This window comes from Rattus norvegicus, chromosome 7 (assembly GCF_021556685.1).
Source record: "Rattus norvegicus strain SHRSP/BbbUtx chromosome 7, alternate assembly SHRSP_T2T, whole genome shotgun sequence".
Classification (NCBI taxonomy): domain Eukaryota; kingdom Metazoa; phylum Chordata; class Mammalia; order Rodentia; family Muridae; genus Rattus; species Rattus norvegicus.
Genome location: NC_141540.1, coordinates 43685340 through 43702245, shown reverse-complemented (window position 1 = coordinate 43702245; position 16906 = coordinate 43685340). Strand labels below are relative to the sequence as shown.

General features: G+C 42.7%; 1 protein-coding gene across 5 annotated transcripts in view; it reads right to left on the bottom strand.

Moving 5' to 3' along the window:
- Positions 1–16906, bottom strand: part of Poc1b (POC1 centriolar protein B) — a 99826-nt gene that overhangs the window by 35246 nt on the left and 47674 nt on the right. For 3 of the 5 annotated variants that reach the window (XM_087555256.1, NM_001398583.1, XM_087555258.1), the window contains 4 exon segments: positions 14624–14757; positions 12392–12460; positions 11394–11546; positions 1068–1148 (listed from right to left, as the gene is read on the bottom strand). In XM_087555256.1, coding sequence (XP_087411382.1) covers positions 1068–1148; positions 11394–11546; positions 12392–12460; positions 14624–14757 — 437 coding nt within the window. 5 annotated transcript variants of the gene reach the window in all.

The window sequence follows — 16906 nt, the reverse complement described above, 5'->3', positions numbered from 1 at the left end:
CTGGTTAACGTTTAGTTAAATTCCACTGCACAAGTCGCTCCTTCGTGCGGAAATGCTGCTGGGTTATAGATGTGAGCACAGTAAGCACAGATCAGCTCCACCAGACTCACGCCTTCCCTTTCACAGTGAGCGCCTGCTTGCTGCTGTGTGGCTCTTGTCACTGCATCTTCTCAGAGAAGAACATTAACTAACGCTGAAAGGACACTTCATAACTGGAGAACTGGAGCACTTCCTCAGTGCAGGCAGAACTCCTTTGCACCAGATACTCTTCTTGGCATCTGCTAGAGTCGATATGTCAGGCTGTGTTTCTTTAAAGTTTTACCCACAATACTGAACTAAATGGACAGCTTAGCAGCAATGCTGTCAAAGGCAGCGCTGTTCTTCCTGCTCTTCGAGCAGGGCTTGCACTAATCATCAGGTTACTGTGATTGGTGTAGAAGAGAGGGCAACTCAGAAGGTAAAAGGCTCAAGTTGTTTCTGAAGCCTTCAGATGCTCAAACTATAAAACACACAGATAACTTTTATAAACATAAATCTAAGTATTAGGGATACTTCATTTCTGGACAACCCATTGGGAATAACAAAACAGAGCGGAGGAATTGCCATCTTCGAGCAGTGGAGCAGAGCCTGCTCTGTGACAGCAGTGTAGGGGCCCAGGGCAGGGAGCAGGGCACAGCGAGCAGAGGACAGGGGCCAGCGGGTGGAGGCCAGGGGGAGCAGGCAACAGGGTAGGCAGGAAGTAGGGGGCAGGGAACAGGGAGAAGACAGCAGGGAGCAAGTGGGGGGCGAGAGGGGCAGAGGGAGGAAGGCAGGAGGCAGGGGACAGGGTAGCAGGGTAGCAAGGAATTAAGTAGGGAGGGTGAATTAGACGGAGTTTAATGTCTTCAAAGGTAAAACTGTTCTGGAAATGGTTGCTGCTCCCCCTGGTGGTTTTTTAGAAACTTAGAAATGACTTTGCTGTGCTGAAATGTTAGGTTGCCAGAGTTCACATTTTATTCCTGACTCTTACAGGAAATAGACTGTGATAAATGGTTTAACAATGCTTAAGTTAAAGAAAAATGACTTACTGTGGTTGAATCAAAAGAAAGGACATCCACAACTGGGGGAGAAGAACTGTGCAAGTCCATTACCTCAAGTTTTGGATTGATCTGTGTGCACACGTAAAACAAGTTAATGTGATATCTTTTCTCATAAGGGACCGATACTAAAGAACCACAGAGTATTTATAATATATTCTAAAAATAATGCATGTACTCATTGATAAAGACACAAATATTGGCAAAATATGAATTCACTAACCCTACCAACATTTATGATATTGACAATGTTGAACTTAGGCAAGAAATGGTCATTTTCATATTTTAAAAGCAATGTAATTCACCTACAGAGGAATATTAAAATAGAAAGACCCACCTCAAGAAATGCAGAAAATATCCTAGCCAGTACATTAAAACAAGAAGAAATAGAATGTTAAGATGTAAGAACCAGAGAGGAAATTATAAACTTTCATTTAAAAAACGCAGTGATTACCAATGGAGAACTAAGCAGAATCTACTTCTGAGTCCCCAGCCCCACTAAGAGAACCAAAGGACACTGTTAACCCCACTCAACGCACAAACCCAAATGGATTTCAACATGAACTTAAAATACAGATAGTATTAGAAGGGCATGTGTAATACTATAAAACTGAAGAAAATCCGCCAGGAATGCATGTGAAATTTTAAGACATCATTGACATGAAAGTTTCAGGTAAACAAAGCTATACTGTGGATGGCTTGGAAGCAGGCCAAATAGTAAGAAGAAACCAATAGTAAGATTCAATGGCATCAGTCTACAGCACGGATGATGGACCGTTTTAAAAACTGGCAAGGAACACAGATCCCAGCTAGGAGGGGATGGCAGGAGGTGAGTGGAACCCAAATGTGATGAACAACCAGTAAGACCAGCAAGAGTAAACAACTACAGTCATTGTTCAACCAGAGGTGGAGAAGAGCATCTGAAAAACCAGAAAAGCAGAAGCTGCCAGCGAGGGGAAAGGCACTTGTGATCACAGCTGCTGTGGGAGAGCTGTGCCGCCATGAGGATCATTACGATGTTGAATACAGGAACGGGCGGATATCTAAAATCTATACACAAGCTTATCCACGGAAATGTAGAAAACAGAAATTCCATGAAAACATCTACAGACGTGAGACCCTAATGGCTAATGGGCTTGCCTTCATAAACTCATTATCCGAGGGAAAAGTGGAAACGGTAAGAAACACCATTGCAAACACCAGAGTGCTCCTCCATATTGTCAGCAGTGCGCATAGCACTTTGTAACCAACGCTAAGCTATACTGTAGAGACTGGCTGTGAGGTAAAGTCACTGAGACACCACACGGCAGTGAAGTCGAGGAGAACACAGCTCTGCACACTATATAAGTAGGTCAGGTCACGTTATACATACATCTCAGGGTTTTTTTTTTATATGAAATAAAAAGGCAAGTTACAGTAAAACATACTCAATACAACTCCATTTACCTCAAAGTTTCTGACCGTTCAAAGCTAAACAGTATTTAATTAAAGATTTGAAAATACCTGTGTAGTAAAATTACAGAGAAAGAAGAATGATTTCCTGGATCGATGACTACCTCCGAGGGAAGTCATTTTTAAATTCAAAGGTTGCAGGGCAAACCAAAAAAAAAAAAAAAAAAAAAAGCAGTCATCTTTAGTTCAAAGACGAGAGCCAAAGAGCACCCAGACTGCAGGACCAACCGGACAGCACTTGGTACACTCAGGGCCAGAAAGGAACTCTAGCTGATGGCCCAGCCACAAGGACTTTAGAAAGGAAACACAGCTTAACACGGCTTCTCCACACCAAAATAAAAACAAAATACACTTCAGAAAGCAAGTCATAGACACAGGGTGCAATAAAGACCCCACCCCCACCCCCACCAGCCGAGCACAGCCATAGTGCAAATGAACAAATGTCCAGGGACAGGAAAAGAGACAGAAACAGATTGGAGTTGACAAAGGCCAGATTACAAAGAAATTTGGGGGAACCGTGAGGCTGGAGTTTAAGTGCTTTAGAGAGACCCACTGGGGAGAGCCACTGGACACTGCTTTCCCTGTGGGCTGAGCTCCCAGCAAGAAGAGTGATCGACTGAGGGATTGAAGGCACTCGGTCTGGAGGACAGAGCTGTACCTTGGATTAGATTTATGTATGTGTATGTGTGAGGACGTGCACACTTACACACGTGATTGCACCATGGCACATGTGTGGAGGCTGGAGGACAATCTGTGAGATTTGGATCTTTCTTTCCACCGAGTGGATCCGGGATTGGAATCAGGTTGGCAGGCAGCGCTGCAGAAACCTTTACCTGCGGAGGTCGCTTGCTGGCCTGGTTGAGGACCGACCTCACCATGGCTATGCACCACAAGCTGGCCTCACTCTCAGTCCCTTTCCCTTTGACTCTCAAGTGTTGGGATTACAGACACATGTGCCACCATGCTTAGTCCCCTAGCTGCTGTTTTAGGAATATATCTTCTAATTATCCAGCCCACTGTGTTACAGTGGAGGTGCCTGACTGTAAGACATGGTAAAGGGGGGAGAAGGATGGAGGAAAGCTCGCTTAGTTGGCCAACACTTCTTCCTTCCTGCCGTTTTCCAGTAGAAAACCAACACTTCCTCATCCATTTCTGTAAAGAGGAGATACCACAGACCTCACGCTTTTGTCTTAGGCGAAATAGACACTGTTATCTTTTCTCTGCTGCCACCTAGTGTAGGTATAGAGAAGCACACTGACTTAGCTTTGCTCTGGAAACAAACTGCTCAGAAGGTTTAAGTCTTAAACAAGGAAAGAATCGGCCCCTCCTGTAGAAAAATCTTTGACTTTCTACAAGTTTGGAACTTATGTAACTAATAGCATTTTATTACACTGAAGAACAAATTCCTCTACGTAAACCAAGTAGCCTTGAAATGGAGTGGATTGAGAGGTGGGCTCTCATTACCTGAACAGAGGGGCAATTGAGAAGGAGGCTGTATGGAATCTTGAAGGTACCCGCCCCCCCCACCTCTGGCCTAAGGGTCTACATCACCAAGCTCGAGAACATACATTCCAACACAGGCTGTAATGTTTCCGTAGACTACACATTCCTGAAGGACAGGGGATGAGCCCTTAAAGCAAGGACCTCCAGCACAGAGACACGCTAGTGTCTACTGACAGGGCCAGATTTGAGCTCTTATTAAACCAAAGCACTGCCATAGATGGGCAGAGCTGCACAGTGGGCCAGAGTTCCGGCATCATCAGCTACTAGCCTCAGCATCTACTCACCTGAATTCTCATGTGCATAAAAGCATTACTGACTTTCAATGTTTACAGCCCTATTATATAACTGATGTAAAGACATAGAAAAATACTATATAGGCTTAAGTAATTGTTACTATTATTAGTGTCATGTAAGCTCCTCAAAACAATGTATGTAGTTCAGCTAGAATTAAAATATAGAATTGGTAGACAGGAAATTATACTTTCATACCCAATGGTAATGTCTTTAACCTCATTAGCAGACTAAAGTAGATCATGACCTAAGATTTGAAGATTTCTATTAATCATGATAGAATTTTCACCAATAAATCTTGGTTAGGATATCATAAAATATTTAGTTATATAAAAAGGATTGTTCCGTTCTACAAAGCAACACAGAATTTCATTCATAATTTGTAGATGATGGTGCTATTCAAGTAGCCATTCTGAAGTTGAAAGCAATCAAGATAATTCTTTCATTAATGATTTTGACTTAACTGCAATCCCTTCTAATATTATGCTCCCTAGTCTTACAGGGATCTATTGTGATCACTTAGGAGGTTGTCCTGTTTTCCCACTGTCTTAGTTAGGGTTTTCACTGCTGTAAAGAGATACAATGACCAAAGTAACTCTTATAAGACAGCATTTAACAGGGGTTAGCTTACTGGTTCTGAGATTCAGTCCATTAATCATCACAGCAGGAAGCATGGCAGTGTACAGGCAGACAAAAGGAAAACACAAGACTGGCTCACAGGCAACTAGGAGGAGGGTTTCAAAGGCCACCCCCACAGTCTTACACATCCTCCAACAAGACCACACCTCCAAATAGTGCCAATCCCTGGGCCAAGGATTTTCAAACCACCACATTCCACTCCCTGGCCTCCTAGGCTTTTTCAAACATATGAGTCTATGGGGGCCATACCTAAACATAGCATAATACAAAATACATTTAGTCGAACTTCCAAAGTCCCATAGTTTATAGGAGTCTCAACAATGTTCAAACTCCAAAGTTCCAAGTCTCTTCTGAGATTCATCCAGTTGCTTAATTGTAATCCTGTATACAATCAAAATAAAAAGCTGATCATATACCTCCAACATCACAGGACATACATTACCATTCCAAAATGTCATAGTGAGGAACTAGTGGACAAAAGCAAGACTAAAAGCTAACTGTGCAAACTCCAAACTCTGCATCTCCATCCATGTCTGATGATAAAGTGCTCTTCAGATCTCCAACTTCTTTCAGCTTTGATGACTGCAACACACTTCTTGGGTTGGTTCCACTCCCTGTTAGCAGCTTTCTTCAGCAGGTATTCTGCAGTTCTAACATCTCTAACATTTTGGAGTATCCAAGGCAACATCAACTTCACAGCTTCTTGTTTCAATGTCTGGTATCCACACATGATCGTCTGGGCTCCTCCAAAGGCTTTGGGTTACTTCTCCAGCTCTGTCATCTGTAGCACCCTGACTCCACTTCACTGCTGCTGCTGTTCTTGGTGATCAATCCATGGTACTGGCATCTCCAATACACTGGGGTCTTCTACTGCAACTAGGCTTCACCAATAGCTTCTCACAGGCTCTCTTCATGGTGGCAAGCCTCAACTTCTTTGCATGACTACTTCATTCCTGGGCTGTCAACTGCAGCTGAGGCTGTACTTTCTCCAATGGCCTTCCAGGGCCTCTCACAGTGCCAAGTCTCAGCTGCTCTCCATGACTCCTTCATGTCTTCAAAACCTGTACCACCTGGGTGACTCTTACACATTACCAAGTCCAGCTGCAGCACGAGGTACAACCTTGGATATCTCTGAACATAGCTTTCAGAAAACAATTCCCAGAAGATTTCACCTGAGTGAAGCTGGTTTCTTCTGTTGGTTTCTTAGCTCCAGCTAACCAGCATCAATTGTCCCAGTAGCCCCTTCTATTCTTGACTCTAAAGCCAGATCCACATGGCCAAAGCTGCCAAGTTCTGCTGCTTGCTGGAGCTGGAACACAGCCCCCTTTGTTCTAGTACACCCTTCATTGCCTAAGCTTGGCTGTCCTGCAACTTGCTCTGTAAACAGACCTTGAATGTAGATTTGTATGCCTCTGTCTCCTGAGTTCTAGGATTACAGGTATGTACCATACATCTGGACCTAAGCTTTTTCTACTTGGAACCTGATCTGTATCAGACTGGCCTTGACCTCAAGAGACCTGCTTGCCTCTGTCTCCTGGGATTAAAGGTGTGTATCACTAGGCCTGGGCCTAAGCTTTTCATGGCCACAGTTCCTCAAGATACAGATGAAAATCTTCCATTTCTGGATTGTAGTTCATTCCAGATTAAAAGTCCAAATGAAAACAACAACTAAGTAAACAATAAGCTTAGCTGGGTAGGATCTTGCTCCAAAGTCACCATTCCCTAAATCTGCTTATCTCTTCCAACCCAGGATTTAGCTCCATTGTACTTCTAGTACCCTTTTATTACTTGAAATATAAATTTTGTACTTTTCCTTTCTAAGCTTGCTATGCTTGATCAAAACACTCCTGGTAAGATTGAACTACAGGATAAAGTGTAAACTAGGCTTTGAGACATCCTTTGTCAATGCAATTAATCTGAATCTTTTCACTTTAGCTTCAGACAGACTCTCCGACAAGAGCAAAAAGCAGCCACGTTCTTCACCAAACTATCACAAGAACATTCTCTAGGTCACATACTCACATTCTTCTCCTTTGAAAACCCTTGAGCAAGATCCCCACAGTACAAATAACCCTCAGCACCAATATTGTCCATATTCGTACTAGGATAGCCCATTAAGTCTCACTTAAAGCATTCCACCATTTTTCCAAATCCAATGCCCCCAAATCCACATTCTTCCAAATAAAAACATGGTCAAGCTTATCATAGCAACACCATAGTCCCTGGCACCAATTTCTGTCCTAGTTAAGATTTCCATTGTTCTAAAGAGACACCATGACTACGGCAACTCATAGAGGACAACATTTAACTGGGGTTGGCTTACTGGTTTTGAGGTTCAGTCCATTATCATCATGGTGGCAAGATGGCAGAGTCCAGGCAGGCCTGGTGCTAGAGGAGCTGAAAGTACTACATCTTGTTCCAAAGACAAGCAGGAGAAGACTGACTCACAGGCAACTAGGAGGGTCTCACAGGCATCCCCACAGTGACACACTTCCTCTAACAAGGCCACACCTACCAACAAGGCCACACCTACAAATTCTGCCACTCCTTGGGCCAAGCATATTCAAACCACCGCATCCTCCAAATATGCAAAAGAGAAGTGGACCGGACTACATAGGACATCGCCATTCATATGTAGTATGAATACCCTTTGAAGAGAAAGCATTTTGTTTCCTAGAGCAGTATGGTACAGTTCTCTCTTGTGGCAGGTTGAAGAAGTTGACATAAACTACTACTATTAATGTAAATAGGGTAGGGGAAGACACCCATGTAAAAACATGGCCTTCCCAACAACATAGAAAAACAGTGTTCTCATGCTTAAGTGGAATGGGGACAGAGTGCTTCAGCAACACGTCACAGGGGGGTGTTCACATAGCAAGGCTTCTGTGCTCCATGCCTTTTTTCTCATGGCTTCCTCTGGTGGATTCTCAGGACCATCTGGCTGCCATCCCTTTATTCATGTAAGGATTAGTAATTTACACATCTGGTTGGCAGTAGCAGAGATCTGAGACTCTAATGGGTTTCCTACCTTCATACAAATACAACAGTTAAGGCTGGCAAGCCAGTGGGCTTTGCAAAGGCCAAACAATTTCACGCAGAAGGTTAAGAAAACATAAGAAGATATAAATTATAGGGAGTCTATACTGCTCTAAACTCAAAAATCAAACATTCGTGGCTATTGCAAAAAGAGGAGAAATTACTCCAATCCTGTTTGTTAAAAAGAAAATGTTTTCAGTTTTAAAGCATTTCCTAAACCTTTGAAAGAGAATTATTTTACAACATAATTTATCACAAGTGAGTACAGTATTTCTCTCCTAATCTATACCACATCTATGTGACAGCTTTAGTTTTAAATTAAGCAGGTGTCTGTCTTCAAGGGATCTATATTCATTTGCGTGAAGACTTTAAAAATAAGTTGATAATCCAATGATTTTTATAATGCTAAAATATGCTCTGTACAAAAACCATTATATTTTGCTTTATTGCAAGTTTATTTTTAAAATGAGATGATTGGCAGTTTATACACAGAATCCTTTTACTTCTCTGGCTCATAATCTGGCAGTATTCTCCAAAGTCAGTCACACTAGACAGTTAACTCAAACAGCTCTGAAGACCTACAGGTCATTTAAACTAGGCACCCAAGTTCAACCTGAGGGCCACACAAAATGCTCAGGCACATTCTCTGAATTATCTGCAGTACAACTGCCCTCTAGTTCCATAATGAAAAGGCAGCTTTTAATAGAAATTTAAGTGCACACATGAAAAGTACAGCCGAGAGTGTCTTTGCGTAGCCTGGGTCATCCTGACCGGACCACACAAGGAGCTGGTTTCGGGGCTCTCAGCTAAAGAGTCAGAGCAAGCTATTCAGTCAACTTGTTGACATTTTAAATTCTAGCTCTCTAAAATGGAGCACAGCTGATGGTGAATCCAGAGGAAATGGCTTATGTCTCTGGGCCTGGACAGCTGATGTTAGGGAAATACCACTCAGCTGGGCACCTGTAGCTCAAGTCATCAGCACTTGGCTGGGAGCAGGTAAATGACAGGTCAAGGGGGAGCGGGTAGGGGGTAAGGTGGGGTTGGGGCTCCTCTTCTTCATACTGATCAAGCCCAGCTAAGTCATAGAAATGCTAAAGTAAAAACGGACACTTTGGTAACACAAGAAAAGGACAGTCAAGAAAAAAATTATATATTATATATAATATAAAAATAAATATACATTTACTTTGCATGAATATATGATTGTAAAAGGCCAAAAAATACACTTAACTACAACAACTGAGGAAACAGATTTTCTTCTTGGGCTGGAGACATGGCTCAGTGGTTAAGAGCACTTTCAGAGGACTTGGGTTTGATTCCCAGGACCCACATTCTAGCTCACAACCATTTATAACTCCAGTCACAAGGGATGTGACACTGTCTTCTGGCTTCTAAGGACACTGAGTGGTGCAGGCATGCATGCAGGCAAAACACCCAACATGAAATAATAATTATTTTAAAGAACTATATTCTTTTGTTCAAAGACTGTAAGAATAAACGGGGGCTAGGAACATAGCTCTGCAGTGAGTCACTGGAGCATGTAAGAGGGCTTGGGCTGGATCCACTGCATCAAACACATACACACACATACATGCATGCACACATGATCACACATACGCATGCACTCAGGCACAAGCTCACGTACGCATTCACGAGACGATGGCATGGGAAGTGTGAATATTTAATAAAGCATAGTGGTTTAATACTCCAACAATTATCCAATAGGATTATAAAATATAATTGAAAATCAATGTTAATAACAAGAAACAACAGTAGAAATCCCCAAATATGACTGGATTAGACAAAATTTGAGAAACAATCTCCTAGGTGTGGTGGTGAAACCCTGTGAGTCCCAGCACGTGGGCATAAGGAGTGTGAGGTGAGTTTGAGTTAGTACTGAGAGCCCTACTTCGAAACCAGTGAAGAAAGCAAAACCACCCAGAGCATAAGGTCTGTATGTTTCAAGCGAGAGTAGCAGAAAGGCCTGATAAAGACTGAGAGTAAGGAAACAAGGGCAAGGAGTGAAGGAGGGGAGAAGGTGGACAGGAGTGACGTGGGTGGGTGTGCTGGTGTCAGAAGTCTGTTATCAGAGCACCTGCCAGGCAGTGGCACGCAGATTAGGAGTTCAAGGTCATCCTCCAAAACATAGTGGGTTCGAGGCCAGTCTGAGTACATGAGACCTCATCTCAAAAAACAAAACAAGAAATATAATGATCGAGATATGAAATGAGTGAATAAATAAATTAATGGGTAAAAAAGAAAAAGGAGAAAGCAAAATAAACTCTAAAATCAAAGCTCTGTAATGACAAAAAAGCAACCTCAACTGAGCAGGAAAATAGTGATTTATGACATTAGCTCTCGGAACAGAAGCAGACTTAAAAAGAATCATACAAGGCAGACTAAGAGTCTAACACAAGCTAAGGACTAAGCTAAATGAAGGGAGGAAACAAACTGATGGACTGAAATAAAGGAACTCATCCCCAAAAGTCTTCCATTCAATGGATAATTATAAAAAGACCCCAATAGTGCTTGTGCCTGCAATCCTCTGAGGCAGGAGGATTGTTGTTGAGACTCTAATAACCATTCCCAGAAAAATAAACTATTAAAAAATTATTCATTTAGGAAGAGGTAGGTGTGTGTGTGTGTGTGTGTGTGTGTGTGTGTGTGCGCACGCCTATGTGTATGCTTGTGTTTAAGTCAGAGGAAAACGTGTGGCAATCAGTTCTCTCTTTCCACCACACACACACACACACACACACACACACACACACACACACACACAAGCAGTAAAATAGTTTCAATTAATACATGTAATAGTAAATACTTTTTAAAAACGTTCATGGGGCATTTGCACTTGTTTGTTTGGCTGTAAAGGTCTCTGGAAACATGTTTTAATAGTTGTTATAAAAACATTTGCCTTTTGGTTCCGCTCTCGTGATCACCATCAAATAACTTTCCTAAAGTGACTGGCTAGGAAGCAAACTCCCTCTGCAGCCTTGGATTCAATTTCTCTTTTCTATTACTGTCAACATAACTTTTAGTTCTATTTCCAAGCCGTCTAGAAGTGAATCTAAGCGATATTCACATAGTACACACTTCTGCACCAGTGGCTTTATTTTATTGGTGGAAAACAGACTTTCTCTAAGCACTGCCGTTTAGGTGCAGGTCCTGGTTTTTTGTTTTTTTTTTTTGTTTTTTTTTTTTTTTTGGTTCTTTTTTTCGGAGCTGGGGACCGAACCCAGGGCCTTGCGCTTCCTAGGTAAGCGCTCTACCACTGAGCCAAATCCCCAGCCCCCAGGTCCTGGTTTTATATACATCAGTGTAATTTTAAGCACAGGGCTCACCGACAGCCCTACGATGACCATAAAAAATGTAGGAGACATGCACACAACATACTTCAATCGTCTCCCTTTTGTCTTCATGGCCATGTGGTGTTCGTGGGTAGATGTCAAGAAGGTGTGGGGAGGCCTCAAGGTGCAGTCTTTTGAGGTTTCGTTTACTAGGATCTCGATAGTGCACTTGATTGAAGCTGGTCCTCCATACTAAGACCTGTAGAGTCAAGAGTGTGGAAGTTACTGACTTGCAGCACTGACTTTAAAAAAAACTCAAAGTCCAGAACTGCCCTGAACAGTCAGAGTGGCTGTGTGTAGAGAGACATGCCTATCACTGTCGTCAACATTTCAAGCATGGAGGGGAGGAGAGGTAGCATCCTGAAACGCCTTTATGCCCAACCTGAAATTCCTATTTTGAGCTGGAAGTGGCAGGACGTTCACTTGAGAAGCAGAGGCAGATGGAACATTGTATGTTTGAAGCCAGCCTCGTCTGCACAGGGAGTTCCAGGCCAGTTAGTGATAACATAGTGAGATCTTGACTCACAATATCCCTCAAACCCAAGTCCAACTAAACCAAAAACCCAAAATTCTTATTAGGTAATACTTTATAAACTCAAATATTTCTCCTTGCTTCTCACCAAAGCCACATACTATGCTTTGACTTGACCATTCACTGTATTTAATAATGTGGCTATGAGTGACTTTTGGTTATCTTATGTAAACACAGATTTGCCTCAGGAGGCTCAGTATTTGAGGAGACAAAATGTACAGACAAAATCCTAGGCACTGACTCAGGTGAAACGACACTGAAATGGGGCATTCAGTGTCAACTAAATGTAGTATTTAGTATAAAACATAGCAAGAGACAATATTGCAGAATTCTTAAAACTATTCAACTGGAACAATTTCAGCTATGTGGTAACAGACCTGTCACTAGTTAACATAAAAAACCACTGGTAATCACCCCAACAAACACAAACTAGCTAGTGGTGAGTGTCCTTGTAAGGCCGAAGCCTTCTTTATACAAATCAGGTCATGCGCTCACACCCGAGGCATACTAACCTGTGCATCTGCACCACCGGATGTGAATAACTCTCCATCCTTGGAGAATGAAACAGTAAAGACGGGCCCCTAAAAAACGAGGGAGGTAAAGAGAAAAGTATTGAGAGCTGTTCCCTTGTGGCCAACAGGACGAGTGCCCCCTCTGCTACCTATGCAGTGACTAGAGTCTAATGGACATACCCAGCCACTAACAAGGACTGGTGGCTGAGAACTAAAGGAGAGCCGACCCACGTATGTGAGAAGGCAAGTGAGAGACAATGAGCAGGATGAGGAATGGCCTTTTCTCCTTTCAAGGAAAGCTTGCTCAGGTGTAAGCTGGTAAGAGTTTGTTAAAACCTTCTCTAGCTTCCTGGCTTGTATTTAACCAATTACTAATGTTAACTGAGCAGTCAACATGGCACTGAGGTCACACAAATACAGGTCATTTACTGCCATAACAGGCTCCACTCTTCTGGAACAGGCTACAAGGAGCCACTGAAAGTTTAGGAGCAGGACACAGGAGGAGAGCTTCGAGTAAAAAACAAAACAAAACAAAACAAAAAAACAAAAAAAACCCCACAAAACAAACCAGCATTATGACCATGGGGGTGAGCAACTGGCACACCACAGAATAGTTGCAGGCCCCTGGGGGAACTTACTGAAGTTCTCAGAGATAAAGACACTTAGAATGAGACAATGCCTGGGAAGTTGGATATCCGTACTTTGCCGGACCAAGGTACATAACCTATCAGTCCACCAGTATATAAGAAATTATTTCTCATCTTGAAATAGCAACATTTGTTCATTTTTAGCATACGCTTAGATGGACATACAAAGTTTTGGAGAAAACATTTTGTTTATTCAAGTAGACCCTGCATATGAAATGTCCTCCACACACTTTCTATATTTGAACATTTCACACCCAGTTGGTAGTGCTTTCTACAAAGACACGGGACTTCACGAGTGGAGCATTGCTGGGGGATGGACGTCACTCTGCATGTGCTGCACAGTTTTATAACCTGGTCCCACAGCCGGTTCTCTCTCCTCTCCTCTTTCTGTCTCTTGTCTCTCAGTCTCTCTCCATGTCTGTGTCTCTGTCCCTCCCTCCATTTCTCCATCAGTTCTCTCTTTCTCTCTCTCTCTGTCTCTGTTTCTGCTTCCAGACAACTAATGCCTTGTGAAAGGCTCGCCTCGTGTTTATGCTACATGCCCCCCCTACCATGGTAGACTGTACCCTGTCTGGAACTGTAACAGAAATAAGCCCTTCCTCTCTCTGGGTACTTGTCAGGGTTCCTCCTCACAGCCAACGTAACCAGCGTCCCCTGTTATTGACTTAGGTTGTTGTAATTTCACAAGCACCTTAACCTCTAGACGGAAATCTATGTGCCGTGTTTTTCAATGGGCTGCTAAATGTTTTTCCTAAATACTGTTCTACCTTTTTCTTAATTATGTAGCACTACTTGATATCTCAGGCCTTGGTCATTGTTAGTGACTGCATTTAGTTGCCCTAAACTTATGTGGGACTGACCTGGTCGTGCTTCGCCCTAACCCTGCCATGGGACAAGCAGAGCAGACAGGAAGAGAGGCCACAAAGCCCATTCTATTTTTTTCATACGAAGAGCTTGAACTCAGCCCAAAAGAAAATTCCCAGTGGCACCTAAGGTGTGAACAAAGAATTTGTTCTAAAAAGTTTACAAGTCTGAACATTTACCCGCAGGAGAAGACAAGTCTACAGACTGAAAGCGTACCAATCTCCTTTCCCTTGGTTCTAAGCTGATGAGAAATGAGACAGAAGAATAAGGAACATGAGGACCAAACCTCACCTTCCCTTCCAGTGAGTTTGTTAAGACAGACCATCTGGAAGCCAAATGGGTGTGCTAGAAATAATGTTTGGAATGAGCCAGGTGTGATGGCCTTGGTTTAGGTGACAATGGATGAGTCTCTGCACAAGAATTACCAGAGGAAAACCAGCATAGACATGAGGGGAAAGATAGGAAGTATCCACCTGCGTCCAAGCAATTGGACCTCTACTGGGACTGCAGTAGTATTTTCTTAATGAATAGCTAAAGTCATTGGTCTTGAAGAGTTGCAATAAATAATATTTTTAAGAATTGCTTCTAGAGATTAAAAACAGAAGTAAAAAAATCAAACTACAGGAGTAGCAGCAGATGTATATGACTGTAAAAATGACAAAGGCAGAGGTACACATTAAAATGTATCTCCCTTAGGAAAGAGAAATCTCAGTATTGATACCGTATGTCCTTGAAGTGTGTATATGAGTCTTCCCTCTACGAGATCCAGAATCTTAACTGTTCCGTCAGACGAGGCAGTGACAAGGCTGTTACCCGAAGGATGGAAGGACAGACAGTTCACACCGCAGCTGTGAACTAAGTTATAGAAAATAAACACAAAGTCAGAAAACAATGGTTTCTTTATGGCAAGGGACCTTTAATGTCATAGCTATAATTTGACATAATTGGCTATCTTTCTGACCCCACTAACTTTTTTCACAGAATAACTCTTCAGTTCAAGCACGTCCTTTTCTTTGTCAGCAGTATTAACCTGAAAACAAGAATCAGTCAGAGGTAGTATCTTCCCTAACAGCAAAGTTAGTATGGTTCGCCAAAGCAAGTGACGTCGCATTCTGACATCGCATGCGTCCGGCTTCCAGCTGATGAGACGGAATCACTTCAGCAATGCTAACGCATCACATAAAGAGAATCTTCCTGGGAACACAACTATAAAGCTTTTGGCTATAGTACCAAAATAATTAATAGTTGATTATGATCTGCTTATATAACCTCTCTAATTTAGCCGTAAACGGAATTTAAAGAGCAACTGGGATTAGGAGGTGTGAGTGTGGAGGCACATGTGAAGGACGGTCCTGGTCTCATGAGGATTCATGTCTGGCCACTATCTTTCCAGCAGGAGGCAGTACAGCACAATGGTTAAAGAGTATGTGTTTACACACTATGTAGTCGCAGAGTCTTACTGGTTCTGTCAATTTTCTCATCTTTAAAATGAAGGAACTAATGATTCCTATTAGCAATAGTGTATGGATTTACTAATTTATTTGCTACACAGAAATCGTGGAATACATGAAAGAAGTGATTGATATTGTTTTCATGTGGAACAACGTGGTTTTAATATATTTCTAACAGAAAGCAAGAAAACCATTGCCATCTCTTTCAGTTCCGTGAACCCACCCAGAAGCAACCTTTCCTCCTCGTCAGTTATCTCTCTCCATTTGGGCTTATAGTAACTTCCCATTCTCACACAGTGCAGGCAACCAAAGCCTGAAAACTCCCACAGTAACTCTGGCTTTTACAGTCCCCACGTCAGCTCTGCGTCCCTTTAAAAAGATGGATGGGGTAGAGGGCATGGGACCCCTTTACCTGTCCCCCCCCAGTGTGGTCACTCAGCCTTTTAGCATTCTTCCTCTGTTAATTGGCACACTGGGGATGTGTGGCCAAGCTGAGCCACTAGGAGCTGCCAGGGCCAAAACTTTTATGCTAAAATCTCTCGGTACAACTTTGTCAAGCTGAACCAGGATCAAAGACGGCTTTTTGGCATCAGCCATTCACGCAAGCCAAGCCTGGATGGAGAGGAGAGGCTGGTGGTTCCACACAGCTGCTGAAACACTTTCATTTCAGGAACTTTTCTTTTATCTCCACTTTGGCTGTGCTCTGCTGCTTTCTGCTCAGATTTGGTGGAGAAAGGAGAGCTGGGCGCCTTCAGCCAGGACGCCAAGCTTTCCGCTCTTCCAGTCTCGGGCACCTGAGCCCTGCCCTTCTTTTTCCCTCTCAGTCTGGAGACTCCTGTGAGCTCTCCGAGTCCTTTCTGAGCTAGTTTAAATTCTGATGTTCCTTGTCCTCTGAGCCACTATGGGGTCTTTAAAGCATTTGGGGATTTGCCAGGGCATGTCCCCCATATGCCAGGGGTGGATGAGTTCTTTAATTGTGTGTTAGTAACTGTAGGGAGTGGATATAAGGAATGCAGAGAAGTAGCAGTGTCCGGGATATCTCACGGTAGTTTGTATATCCATGGAATACAAAGTTTGTGCTATCTCGGAACTCTTAGGGACTATTCCCATTTGTCTTTTGTAACTTTGGTGGTTTATCTAAGATTGCACAATGAATCATATAAATTGTTCTCTTTAATCTTTATTAGAGTCTAGGATAACTGCTTGATGGGGACTAAAAACTGGATGGTCATTGTAACAGTACAGCTAGAAACTGATTAAATGGAAGAGAACAGTGCTTCCTCTGGCCTGCTTTGAGACACTAGAATCTTAATGAGGTGTCAGGTCATATGCTGTCCTGGGGTCTCATAGGAAACCACAAAGCCCATTCTTTGCTTGGAAGGACCCCAACAGTTCAACTGAGAGGTGCTAACCTTGAACTACTCCTTGGTGTTGGGGCCACTAGCTCACTGGTGACACTCTTAGAAGGAATCAGAATTAAACATTACACCTTACTAGTCCAAAACTTTTGCTTAGTATCTATCCTTGCTTTGGATATCAAGATGGGCCTCCAG